A 13,489-nucleotide genomic window follows, 5' to 3' on the forward strand; every position below is an offset into this window, starting at 1 on the left:
GTACATGATTGTGTAGGAAGGGCGGTGAAATGCAGTGAGTGCAGATGCAGTCCATGCAAGGTAACTCCATCGCATGTAGCGCACGAGTCGTGACCGAAAGCGCCATGTCCGCCTCGAAGCACACTCCAAGATCATAATGTAGTTATACAAAAGCTGCATACACATTCCCAGGCAAGCTTCTGCAGACCATATGTCAAGGATGCGCGCAGCAATGAACCACTCATATCGCACGGCCCGAATGATCATTGCCGCACTGCATAGTGCCGATATGCCAGCTGCGTGCGTGAAGTGGTGATTGGGCTTTCGCGTTACAGAGCAAAACAACAGCGCTAGGGTGACGGCGCTAAAAAGGTATGCATATACGTGGATTAATGCAGTGTAATTCGGAGGCCACTGCAATTGCAAGTCAGCGTCCCAGTACGGCATGGCCGTGGGACGTGCCTTGCAAAGTTCGATGCCGACAACAGTTGACCACACCCACAATTACTCACTCACACGTCTTGCGCCCAACTTTTCTCGCATGTCGTAAGCGCCGCGCACCTGAGACGGCGCATATGTGTGGTGTTGACTAAATGTCAAGGGCACATTTCCTTCTCCACATGGGTCCGGAGCTCGTAAGAGGACCAGCGGTTGGGATATATAGGCAACTGGATGAACCAAGTCCCAACGAATGTGCGGTGTGCCAGCAGCAAGGTTTGTCGCGTACGCGTCAGAGGCGAGACTGAGGGCACTATGTCTTGGCGTTTCATCGACACAGCAGTAACACATAGAGACAAGCATGCGCATCATCGCACATCCGGCACACGGGTGACGCAAGAAAGCGGTGTGTTGTAGAAGAGCAAACCTTGATTTCTCCATCAATATATGCACGAAAGCTACGGAGGAGAGGGAACATGATCTGAAAGAGGTGCGAGAGACATCCATGGGACACACAGCGTGCAAGAGACTCGCACGACATACACCGACGAGCACAAACATACTCAGCGCGACTTACGACCGGTCGCTGGATTGCATCACCATGGCTAAGAGCGCCATGCGGATGTACAGGCCACAGCGCATCTGGCGGAAGTACGCCGCACGCTTGATGTCAAAGTCGACCTCGGGATCAATTTCATCCACACGCGGCAGGGGATGCAGCACGGCCAAGTCAGGCTTTGCGCGAGCAAGGACATCGTTGTTCACGACGTAGCAGCCTTTGACGGCCTCGTACTCGTCCTGGGACGCAAAGCGCTCGCGCTGGATCCGCGTTACATACAGCACATCTGTTGTGCCAATGACTTCGTCGAGATTCGACGTCTCGTACACGGCCATGCCATGCTTCACGACCTCGCGGATGACTTCGCGTGGCATTGCAAGCGATGGCGGGCTCACAAAGTTCACGCGAACACCGTAGTGCGACAGAAGACGCACGAGTGAGTGTGTGGTGCGGCCGTTCTTCAAGTCACCAAGCAGAGTCACAGTGAGACCGTTCACTGTGCCGAGTTCTTCGCGAATGGTGAACACATCGAGCAGTGCCTGCGTCGGGTGCTCGCCAACGCCGTCACCGGCATTGATGACGGGCACGGGCGAGAATTTCGCGGCCTCCTGCGACGAGCCAACAGCCGGGTGCCGAAGCACCACGGCATCGCCGTAGCAGCCCAGCGTGCGTACTGTGTCGGCGAGTGTCTCGCCCTTGGCGACAGACGAGCGCGACGTGTTGATCGACACGACCTGGCCACCACAGCGGAGCATAGCCGCCTCAAACGATGCCGAAGTGCGTGTCGACTCCTCGTAGAACAGCGTGCAAAGGATGTGGCCACGCAGCACATCTAGTGTGCCGTTGCGCTGCACAAGGAAACGCATCTCCTGCGCAACGGCAAAGAGGGCATGGAGATCGTCGCGCGTGAACTGCCGCACCGAGAGAATGTGGCGGCGCGAGAACGACCCATGGTACAGCGAGAGACGCGTCACTGGCGCAGGACCAGCCACTGGCTCGAGACGCAGCTCGTCGATCTGGGACGGCTGCCTCGTGGCACCTGCCACGAGCGGACGGCGGCGTGGCGAGCGCAACGCAATGGATGGCGACACAGGCACGTCCAGGCCGCTTAGGCCGGTACCAGCCACACCCGAGGAAGCAGCACCGCCAGCCATGGTGGAAGCGGCCGCGCCGCCCACGGTCGACGACGCAGCGGGTGCTGCGCCCGTAGAGATGCGTGGCTGCTCAAGCGCACTAACGTTTGAGCCGAGAGGCACGTTCGCACGCAGCTTGCCGTCCAGCATGAGGGTCTTGCCACGCAGCTCGACACGGTTGATCGTGCCACGGAGTGAGGCCGTATCGAGTGGCGACCATGCAGGGCGCCCATCTTGGTCGTGGTGCTGGTGGTGGTGCTCAATGCGGTCAATTTCAGCGAACACGTGCGTCTCTGGCTGCTCCGGCAGCTGGAAAATCATGCGTGGGTTTGTGCCCAGCCGGGACGTGATATGGTCGATGGTCAAACGGCCCTCGTTCACCGCATTCAGCAACATGCGCACGGCGTCGTCCGTGCCGATCGTCGGCAAGGGCTCGTGGCCCACCTGGGTCGCAAGCTCCCACGGCACGGGGCCCATCGAGAAGGCATCAATGTCCTCGATGTGGTCCCAAAGCGCGGCCTGGTCCTGTGCCGACGGCAGGCACGACGCCATGGGATACATGTCATTCGAGAAGAAGAGCGCGTGCACAGGCACATCGCACGTGACACGCAGCCCCTTGGCCTTCGAAAGCGCGATGAGCTGCACGTCGTCGGAGCAACGCACATTCGTCACATGGAGCGGGCGGTTGTGCAAGCTGGCCAGCAGGAGCACCGACGCAAGATCTGCGCCACAAGCATCCGTGAGGATGAGCTTGTCTTCCGGCCAGTGGGCGAAGTAGTTCGCCACGTTCGCGGGCCGCAAGCTGTGTTCGCGGGCCGAGCCCGAGTATGAAACGAACAGCGCACGCACACGCGACGACAGGTGCGGCAGCTCTCCGACATGCTCGGGCGTCGCAAGGAGCGTGAGCGACACATCGACGCAGCACTGGCCATCGAGGGCAGCTTCCGCGGCACTCAGCGATTCCTCATCGACAATGGCAGACATGGTGCTGCTGTCGCTGCCGACGCTGCCGACTGGCGAGCAGACGATCGACGTAAAGCCGCCCCGTGCAGCCGCACGCGTGTACTCAGCCACATGCTGCTTGGTAAGCGCAGCGCCCATCGATGGGACAAACGCCTGCAGCTCGACAAAGCCTGGGAACGTGCACGTCTTGTGCGACGTCTTTGCATCGACTGGCAGAATATCGAACGAGTTGCCCAGGCGGCGATGAACGGCGAGCGCCTCAACAAAGAGCTTGGCGTTCTTGACGTTCGTGACGAGCGGAATCGAGCGGTCAATGGCCAGACGACGCGCGCGGTAGCCCATCGATGTGAACGACGACGGACGGCGGTACTTGTTCTTGCTGGGAAGCGAGATAAACAGCGAGCTACGGCCCTGTGTCAGGTGCGTCAGCAGCGAGTACGATGCCTTGCTGCTCTCGTCGCCGCGCCAGTCCTCGTCTTCGGGCAGTGCCTCGAGGTGGATGACGGGGATGCCGTTCTCCGAGTAAAAGTCGGCCGTGCCAGACGAGCCGTACAGCGTAAAGCCAAGCTGGTGCAGTGTGCGCACAGACGGCAGGAGTTCCTGCTTCTCGCTGAACGGACCAACACTCAGCAGCACATTGTTCGTCGGCATGCGGATGCCCGACGCAAGCAGCGCACGCAAGTACGCCTCGTACTTATTGCGGCCGAAGCACGCCACCTCACCGGTCGATGCCATCTCGACGCCCAGAATGGGATCGGCGCCACTCAGACGCGAGAACGAGAACTGCGGCACTTTGACGCCGACATAGTCCTTCGGCAAGTCGACCTGTGGGTACGGCTCGACAGGGAGACCCATCATCGCACACGTGGCCATTTCAATCGCATCCACATTCGTCACCTTCGACACGAAGGGGAACGAGCGCGCTGCACGCACGTTGCACTCGATGACCTTGATTTCGTTGTTCTTGGCGATGAACTGGATGTTGCACGGCCCTGTGACATTCAGCGCCTCGACAATCATGCTTGTCGCATGCTCGATGCGGCGCACAGTCTCGATCTCGAGGTCCTGCGGCGGCAGGATGAGCGTCGCGTCACCGGAGTGCACGCCAGCATTCTCCACATGCTCCGAGACGTAGTGCATGATGAGTTTGCCGTCTTTGGCGACTGCGTCCATTTCAATCTCTTTGGCACCCTCGAGATACTTGGTGATAACGACGGGGTGCTCGCGATTCACGGCCGTCGCCTGCGACAGATAGCTGCTCAGGTCCTCGGCTGAGTACACGACGTTCATCGCAGCACCGCTCAGCACGTATGATGGACGCACGAGGACCGGATAGCCGAAGCGAGCACATGCATTGTGTGCGTCTTCGAACGATGAGAGCTCCTTCCACATGGGCTGGTCCACGCCCAATCGGTCGAGCATGCGGGAAAACTTGTATCGGTTCTCTGCATTGTCGATCATCTCCGGCGACGTTCCGAGGATCTTGACACCTTGGCGGTGCAGCGGCAACGCAATGTTGTTCGGCGTTTGGCCACCCATCGAAATCACCACGCCCGTCGACTGCTCCATCTCATAAATGTCCATCACGGTCTCGAGCGAGATGTTCTCAAAGTACAGTCGGTCCGCCTCATCGTAGTCGGTCGACACGGTCTCGGGGTTGTAGTTCACCATGACCGTCTTGAAGCCCTTCGCACGCAGTGTGCGGATCGCACGCACCGCACACCAATCGAACTCAACAGACGGAGCCAATCCGGTACACACCAGAGCCCAGTACCATGACGCCGTGGTCCTCAAAGTTCAGATCATGCTCCACGGCGTGGTACGTTGTGTACAAGTAGTTCGTCTGCGCAGGGAACTCGGCTGCGACTGTGTCGATCTGCTTCACGAACGGCGTGATGCCCAGCTCCTGCCGTCTGCGTCGCACGGCGAGCTCCGTGCTGGCGGAGTACTTGGCGATCTGGTGGTCCGAGAAGCCCAGCTGCTTCGCACGACGAAGCAAGTCCGCTGGAATCTGCGCTGCGCCGCTGTGCTCCATGGCCTTGGCGGCAGCAATGATGCCCTCGAGCTTGCGCAGGAACCAGCGGTCAATGTTGCTCAGCTTGTGGATGTGCTCGACAGACCGACCACGTGCGAGCGCATTGGCCACAGCAAAGATGCGTCGGTCCGTCGGGAACTCGAGCTCTTCGTCGATCTCGGCATCATCGACCATATCATTCTCGCTGAAACCAGCAAACGACGGATCGACCGACCGGATGGCTTTCTGCACACTTTCCTCGAATGTGCGACCAATGGCCATCACCTCGCCCACACTCTTCATGCTGCTGCCCAGCTTCGAGCTCACGCGCATGAACTTGCGCAGGTCCCAACGGGGGATCTTAGTCACCACGTAGTCGAGACTGGGCTCGAAGCATGCACACGTCTCGCGCGTCACCGAGTTGCGCAGCTCGTTCAGTGGAATGTTGAGACCCAGCTTGGCGGCGACGAACGCTAGGGGATAGCCCGTCGCCTTCGATGCCAGAGCCGATGACCGAGACAGACGCGCGTTCACCTCAATGATACAGTACTCGCGCGAGTGGGGATTCAGCGCATACTGGATGTTGCACTCACCCACGACGCCGAGATGCCGAATCACATTCACGGCCGTCGTGCGCAGCATGTTGTAGTCCTCGTCGGACAGTGTCTGACTGGGCGCGACGACGATCGAATCACCCGTGTGCACACCGAGTGGATCAAAGTTCTCCATGTTGCACACAGTAATGCAGTTGTCCCGACAGTCACGCACCACTTCGTACTCGACTTCTTTCCAGCCACGCATACTCTTTTCCACAAGCACCTGTGGACTGTTCGCAAACGCTGTGTGGCACAGGCGCCGCAGCTCGTCCTCGTTCTTCGCAAAGCCAGAGCCCAGACCGCCCAGCGCAAAGGCCGCTCGCACGATCACAGGGAAGCCAATGTTGTGCGCCGCCTGAAGCGCCTCGTCCCACGTGTTCGCACTGGCTGACGGTGCACACCGTTCGCCGATCTCTTCCATCGCACGCGCAAACAAGTCGCGGTCTTCGGTCTTGATGATGGTATCGATAGGTGTGCCGAGGTTCAGCACGCCCAGCTTCTCAAACTCGTCCTTCAGGTGGATGCCCACATTCAGAGCTGTCTGGCCACCAAACGTGCAGTAGATGCCGTCAGGGCGCTCGTGACGCAAGACCTTCAGCACAAACTCCGGCGTCACTGGCAAGAAGTACACCTTGTCGGCTAGACCCGCTGAGGTCTGGATCGTTGCAATGTTGGGATTGATCAGCACCGTGTAGATCCCCTCTTCCTTCAGCGCCTTGATCGCCTGCGAGCCACTGTAGTCAAACTCACCAGCCTGGCCAATGCTGAGACCGCCACTGCCCAGCACCAGCACCTTCTTCGGGTGCAGGCGCGGGAACGCTGCTTCGTGGTCGGCGCGGCGGCCCCCAGGGAAAGCGACGGGTGCCAGTGTCAACGCGTTGCCGCCGCTGTGTGCCGAGTGGCGCACAGCCGCGTTGTCCACTACCGAGCGCACAAACACATCAAATAGGAATTCAGTGTCACGTGGTCCAGGCGTGCTTTCTGGGTGGAATTGCACACTGAAAAACGGCGCATGCGTGCAGTAAATGCCTTCGTTGCTGTGGTCGTTCGCATTGACAAACAGCTCGGCCCAGCCGTCAGGAAGGGATTGCGCATCAACAGCATATCCATGGTTCTGCGAAGTGATGTAGCAACGACCCGAGAGCTGGCTTGTGCAAGGGATGTTCTGTCCGCGGTTACCATACTTCATTTTGGTCGTCTGAGCGCCAGCAGCGAGGGCTAGCAGCTGGTGGCCAAGACAGATACCAAAGATCGGGATCACATCCGACGTGCGCGCCAGGAGCGCGCGCAGACGCTGGATCGTCTGCGTGCACTGCATGGGATCGCCCGGCCCGTTCGAGATGAACAAGCCGTCGTATGGCTCAGGCTCAGTCAGGATATCATGGTCGAACGGCACGACCTTAAGCTCGACACCTCGTGATGTGAAACACCGGATCTGGTTTTGCTTCATGCCGACATCGAGTGCCAGCACACGGATGGGACGGCCACTCGTGTGCATGAGCGTCGGCTCATTCGCCATCCGAAGGCCAGCAGGGGCAGTGTCCTGTGGCGTATACAGCATCGGCATCTTGCACGACACTTTAGCCACAAGGTTTTCACCATTAGGATTGTGCCACGGCACGTCCAGCACTTGCTCGCGCCAATCGCCTCCCAGAGAAGCGCCAGGCCTGGCGGCGAGAAGACGCGCCAGCATGCTACCCTTCGTCCGGATCCGTTTTGTGAGCGCACGCGTGTCGATACCATATACGGCTGGCACACCATTTTCCTTCAGCCAGTCGCTCAAGCCCGAAGCGGCCAGGTAGTGGCTAAAGTCATGGCTATAGTATGCAACGACCAGACCCGCCACGTGGATGCGCGTCGACTCGAAGGGCGCTTGCAGCTTTGGCGGCACCTGTGTCATGGCCGCGGCGTCAGTCGGGCGTGCTGGCACGCCGTAGTTGCCAACCATTGGGTACGTTAGCACAAGGATCTGGCCCTCGTACGATGGATCCGTGAGAGACTCGACGTAGCCGACCATGCCTAGCGTGTAAGAACATTGAGTTCCAAAGCAGCACAATGACACCACACACACACGCTCGTGCATAGCGCCATTGCACTTTTCTTCGTCCGTACGTACCTGTTTGGAAGACGCATTCGCCAGACACACTCTTGCCCTCTGCGCCAAAGCTTATGCCCTGGAACTCCGTCTTATCAGCAAGTTCAAGCATCATCTTCGGTGCACTTGGCACGGAAACCGGCGCCAAGGTAGCAGGAGGCGCTGGCGACGGTGCCCGAGAGGGCATTTGGTCGACCAGCGAACTGTGTAACGATGGCGAAATGGCTGCAGGCACGGCCTGTCGTTGGCCAGATACCAACGAATTTTCAGCAGACATGCAACGTGTATGGATTGACTCTTACTTGGTCAATATGAATCGTCCACCACGGTCGCCGCAAGCGTCTTTGAGAGACGTGACAACCCAGACGTTCGCCAACTGCCAGGACAGTGGTGGAGCGTAGAGAGCTTGAACTTGGCTAAAGAACGAGCAGAAAAAAAATTTTCTCCCTGTCGTAGACTGATGCACGGGTAAAAAAAGACATGTGGAAAAATTCAATGCGCCGGAGGCGCACAGGCGGACGAAATTGGGTCAGCTTTCGTCAGCACGACAATCCTCCACCAGCCTTTTCTCGTGTGCACAAGCCAATCAGCCTGACTCAATCAATGCAGCACGCGGTGCGGAGCTGTTGCGAGACTTTCTCGTGCGACGCATGGCCAAGCACACACAAATCTGCCATGTCGCGCTGTGCATAGATGTCGTCACTGGTCGCACAGCTTCAAGGGCGCACACATTCTACACATGTATCGTACAAGATAGCGCGCTACTTGCGGAAGATGAGAAATGGATAGAAAGGGTAGGTTAACAGCGGAAAGTGTATGCATCGTTGAAACAAAAAAAAAAAAAAGAAAAATAGACGTATAACTGCGATTTGTCGTGGATGCAGGCCCACCAGCCTATTTTTCGGCCTCCTCATTAGCAGTGCATGTTTCTGGCGTTTCTTGTACATTGGCATCACTCTTGACAATAGAGGATGTAGCGTTATCTTCCTATACGCGCTCAGGTTTTGCGTCATGCTCATCTTCTGCACCATTTTCGTCTCTATCCGCATCTTCACCATTGGCTTCTGCACCAGATGGATCCGCGGTACCATCGTCATGGTCTGCCTCAGTGGCAGCAGCGTCATCTTCATCAGACGGCGATTTCGCGACTTTGCGCCGCTTCGTGCCACGTGAATGACCCGCTTCCAGAGGATCAGGCACCTTCTCTACAATGTCCTTCAAAAAGTCAAACGTTTCTGTCGTGAGGGCAGCGCGTTTTCTACTGTGAGCGCGCAAACGTACGTACAAGTGGTAAGGAGCGACGCGTTTTCCACCAGTCTTTCGCGTCTGCTCCGCTGCACTTTCCACAATATCTTGCATAAAGAGCTCGAGCGCTTTCGCTGTACGGTCAATCACAGACCACCACCGCGCGCGCGTGCGCGCGTGTTTATACAAACGTACAGATCACAACGGGTGTCGCCTGAGCGACTTTGCCGACATCTTCGTCAGCCTGCATAATGCGTTTGATGCGTGCGATGGGAAACTTGCTGGCCGCACTACGTTTGGCCATGGTGCAATGTCGTCTTGAGGCTGTGAAGTGAGAAAAAAATAGTGCTTTGGATGCTGATCGCGATGGAAGTGTCTCCTTATCACGGTCCGCGACGACGCGCGCGAGGAGGCATCTGACGTAATTTTCATTTTTGCTCATGCAGACAGGCAGTGGAAGCCCGCCACCTGAAAATAAAAAAAAAAAAGACATCAGTAGTTGGAGTGCGCTGCATGAATGTGCACAGGAATTAAGACGATCAGATTGGCCCAATGTCTGGGCCCAAGCGCTCATCCTTGCTGATATTGCGGCCCACTAGAGAGTATGGGTGACGAACTGGACGACGGACTCTTGGTCGAGGATGACATTGTGGCATATTCTGATGATGGCACCTCAGATGTTGAGACATTCCGACAGGGCAGTTCGGAGCGTGCGCCTACTTCGCACGTGGACGAGGAGGACACAGCATCACAGAAGAAACGCAAGCGCCGTGAGCGAGCGAAGGTGCAACGCAAAAAGGTACGTCAGGAGCGGCTTTGAGACGACTAGTGCACGTGTGTTTGGCAGATCCCTCGCCGTGCCTGTTCTGTGTATGTCCGCGTCTTGCTCACGCCCTTTTAGAAATCGGCCGCATTCCACGAGCAGACAGCAGCAGCGGTGTCGGTGGCTCAACAGCCGTCTGATCTCCAAGCAGACTATTTGCGCTCACTCCAACGCAAAGCGTTTCCCAAACTCAGTGATATGGAGCTACAAGAATCTAGTGTGCCAGTGACCAGTATCATGGAGACATACATGTTCCAACCTGCCCGCACACTCGAGCATTTGCCCTCGTTCGTCCAAACATGTACGTATGCACGAAGTTGACTTACACAGACGTGGACATGAATCCGCTACAAAGTGCACAGCATCCATGCCGAGCTGAGCATGGCATGCCGTACGTGCTTGTGTTAGCAGGTAATGCACAGCGCGCAGCTGATATCGCACGTACACTCCGCACCTTTATGCCTGGTAGCTCGGCAGAGCGAGTCAAGCGACCTCGCAAGGGTAAAAGAGACGACGTAAGCGCGGCGTCGACCTCGAAAGACGAGAAGGCCGCGGCGCCAGCACCCGTCGTTGCCAAGCTATTCGCTCGACATTTCAAGGTGGAGGAGCAGGATGCCTGGCTTCGAGCCCAGCCGGCGCCCCTCGGCGTAGGAACGCCTCACCGCGTTCACACACTCATTCAGCAGGGCTCATGTCGACTGGACCACCTCGCAGCTCTGATCATTGACTTTTCGTGGACAGATGCGAAGCAGCGCACGGTATTTGACACGCCGGAAACGCGCGGTGCCATGTTACACCTTCTGAGTGACAAACACGTGCGCGCCGCCATGCAGCGAAAGATGCCGCAGCCTGCTTGCCGCCTTGCTCTGTTTTAGAGGCCTGTTGATATACGTAGAGGTGCATCTACTTGCCTTTTCTTCCTCTACGATCATACCACTGTAGTCTATGTCTTTGGCCCCGAAACCTGTCCGCCCCTTCGCCTCCTTCCTCTTCTTCTCTCTATCCATAGCACCTGAATCGTGCCCTGATATCCTCCTTATCTGTTTCGAACGCCGTGCTAGTAGACGCTTCTTTGAGTGAAGTGCACCTGAGTGCCATCACAAGACATGCGAATATTGACGCAACGTGCCTAAAATGCCCTCAAGGGCAAGGGGCGCCGCCCAGTTGCCTGGCTGCCTGCCGCTGCTGTGGGTCTCGGCCGCAAGGGAGCGCCGGACTGTGCCTGGCAGGCGCGTCGCGTGGATCGAGGCTGTGAAAGCCATGTGACTGTTGTGTTGCACGAGCCGAATAAACAGCGCTAATTGGCCAGATTCAAATTCTTAGGGTTGGACTCGCCGCATACACACACCACGCGTCTTGATCCTCAGCCAAATGCATGACAGCCTAGACGGCTCAGCGAGCCCGAAGCGGCACAGTAAGGACCTGTTCACCACTGGCTCACCAGCGCTGGCGTGGATCAGTGCACATGGCCGTACAGGCTCTGTGTCAACGACGACGAGCCCGGCGTCTGTGCCGTCGGCCTCGTCGCCGAGCGGTGCGAATGCCCGAACACCAGCCATTGCTCAAGTGTCTCGGGGATCGTCCAAATCTCGAAGTCATGATCACGCTATACCTGAGACGCATCATCTTGTTTCTTCAATGGCTTCCGATGCGAATGCGCATTCATCCACGATGACTGCGCCTACCATATCGTCTCTGGGCCTTGGCTTGTATATACCTCCAGAGCAGCCGCCAACTTCTGCATCCTCCCACGCAGGCAAAGATGTCCTATCCTTTGACGGCGTAGCCCATGAATCAGGAAACGATACAGCCCTGCCTTTAGACAACATGTCTGGTGGTGGGATGGATGAGCCGAATGTCAGTGCAGTGCTGAATGACGTCATGCACTGGCACGTTTCTCCCGTGCCACCAGCCACTTCAACGTCGTCTTCATCTATTTCGCAGAGTCGCCATACTCTTTCACAACGACCGCCTGCCCCATCTACAGTCACATCGCGTGTGAATGTGATGACGAAGCCAGTCACTACGTCGTCTTCTTCGCAGTTGCTTCCAAGTGAGTCTCAGGCACGTGTGCGTATCATATCAACTGCATCACAAAAAGCCCCGCGACTGGTGGACCCGGTGCCTGATGATGATGACGATGCTATGCCACTGCCCCCTATGAAAGCGCCTCCTGTAATCACGCCTGCATTCACATCTTTGCCGACGCGGCGGCCGCCGGCGTCGCGTCGCACTGAACCGTTGCATCTTCCGCACGCGTCCAAGCCGACAACACGTGCCGCAGTCACGGCTGACACACCAGACGTCTCAGCAGCGGCTCAGGCAGTCAATGCGACACCCACAGCTGCGACAGCTGATACCGTACCGGAGAAGACAGACATCACAGACGCCGCTGCGGTCGAATCCTCCGGTGCTCACACCGCTCCGGGACCAACGAATGCGTCTGGCGTACCGCCTGCGTCTCGGTCCGCGGTGCCGGCATCTAAGCCAACGACACATATTGCGCCTTCCGTACGAAAGTCAATGGAGTTTGAGTCCAGACGCCCGCCGTCTCGCTCCAACACGCCTGGGTCTGCATTAGGTCTGTATTTGGATGATGAGCCGGCGTTAGAACAAGTCAGTGAGACTGAGCATGACCCTGTCCCTGATCCACCCGCAAAGCCAGTCAAGGAATTGAGCGGCGCTCAGCGAGGCCAGCTTCTTGATACGACGACGCCGCTCGACTTGATGCACCATGAAAGTGATACCGAGAATCGTGACTTGTTTGCTGACAATAAACGCACTGAGACAGCTCGTCATCACGATCCACATCCACACTCTGTTGGTACGAGTGAGCTGTCTATGAATGCGAAGGCGCGAGTGAATGCACACGGGAATAAGAGGGCTAGCGAGGGCGCGGCCAGTGCCATGGGGTTCACCCTTCCCACTGCGCATGATCATGAGCCCATGCCCATGCCGAACACGCGCGGTTCGTTGGAGCCAGGCTCAATGCACAAGGCTGTGGTCCACTCTGTGTCAACGCCCAGGGCAACGTTGATATCGGACATGGCGCGCACACCGCCGCAGGCTGAGAGAGAGTCTAACCAACCGGCCGGGCCTCATACGCACGCGCCATCACATGTGGAATTACAGCCGTCATCACAACGTGCGGAACAGCCAACGCCACGCGCAAGTGCAGCGTCACCTGCCACAGAAGCACACCGGTCACTGTACCAAGATTCGGTTGTCCATGCGCCGGCGGCGCAAGACCCGGTGCGAGTGTCGACGCATGATCGTGTGGAGACATTGCATCGTCCGGACGCTGTGCTGTATTCGTCTGATGCCCACTACCAGCAGGACGGAGCTGAAGCCAACGCTACTGACGGCGAACGTGCGCGCGACGTGACACAGTCGACCGAGAAGGCCGCAGCGCCAGCACTGACGACCTCGCCCGATGGCACAGCAGCCGCGCATTCGCCTAGGCCAGTGGCTGGGCCAGCACTGCCGTCCAAGACACAGCCACGTCATGACAGGGGCGCCATACGTGACTCGACCCTCCCTTGGGACGCGCGAGTCTAGCACCCAAAGCATGTTGCAGCGCACACGCACGCAGCGTGCCAGCGACAGTGTATGGCTATACGGGCGAGGCATGGGATCAGCTGATC

At 57.8% G+C, this 13,489-nt stretch overlaps 4 protein-coding genes across 4 annotated transcripts; 2 read left to right on the plus strand and 2 right to left on the minus strand.

Moving 5' to 3' along the window:
* Positions 1–990: 990 nt before the first annotated feature.
* On the minus strand, positions 991–7,699 carry MGL_1489 (uncharacterized protein; the record flags this gene model as incomplete). Its single annotated transcript, XM_001731254.1, has 2 exons — positions 991–4,758; positions 4,814–7,699. 2 exons carry the CDS (start codon positions 7,697–7,699, stop codon positions 991–993), a joined length of 6,654 nt encoding a protein of 2,217 aa, XP_001731306.1.
* A 1,065-nt stretch (positions 7,700–8,764) lies between these two features.
* Positions 8,765–9,326, minus strand: MGL_1490 (uncharacterized protein; the record flags this gene model as incomplete). The annotated part of the gene is made up of 3 exons (XM_001731255.1): positions 8,765–9,035; positions 9,063–9,156; positions 9,218–9,326. The coding sequence occupies 3 exons, from the start codon at positions 9,324–9,326 to the stop codon at positions 8,765–8,767; spliced, it is 474 nt and encodes a 157-aa protein (XP_001731307.1).
* An 857-nt stretch (positions 9,327–10,183) lies between these two features.
* Positions 10,184–10,720, plus strand: MGL_1491 (uncharacterized protein; the record flags this gene model as incomplete). Its single annotated transcript, XM_001731256.1, has 1 exon — positions 10,184–10,720. One exon carries the CDS (start codon positions 10,184–10,186, stop codon positions 10,718–10,720), a length of 537 nt encoding a protein of 178 aa, XP_001731308.1.
* A 496-nt stretch (positions 10,721–11,216) lies between these two features.
* On the plus strand, positions 11,217–13,403 carry MGL_1492 (uncharacterized protein; the record flags this gene model as incomplete). The annotated part of the gene is made up of 1 exon (XM_001731257.1): positions 11,217–13,403. One exon carries the CDS (start codon positions 11,217–11,219, stop codon positions 13,401–13,403), a length of 2,187 nt encoding a protein of 728 aa, XP_001731309.1.
* Between the last annotated feature and the right edge of the window lie 86 nt (positions 13,404–13,489).

This window comes from Malassezia globosa, assembly GCF_000181695.2.
Source record: "Malassezia globosa CBS 7966 chromosome Unknown mgl_sf_3.1, whole genome shotgun sequence".
Classification (NCBI taxonomy): Eukaryota; Fungi; Basidiomycota; class Malasseziomycetes; order Malasseziales; family Malasseziaceae; genus Malassezia; species Malassezia globosa.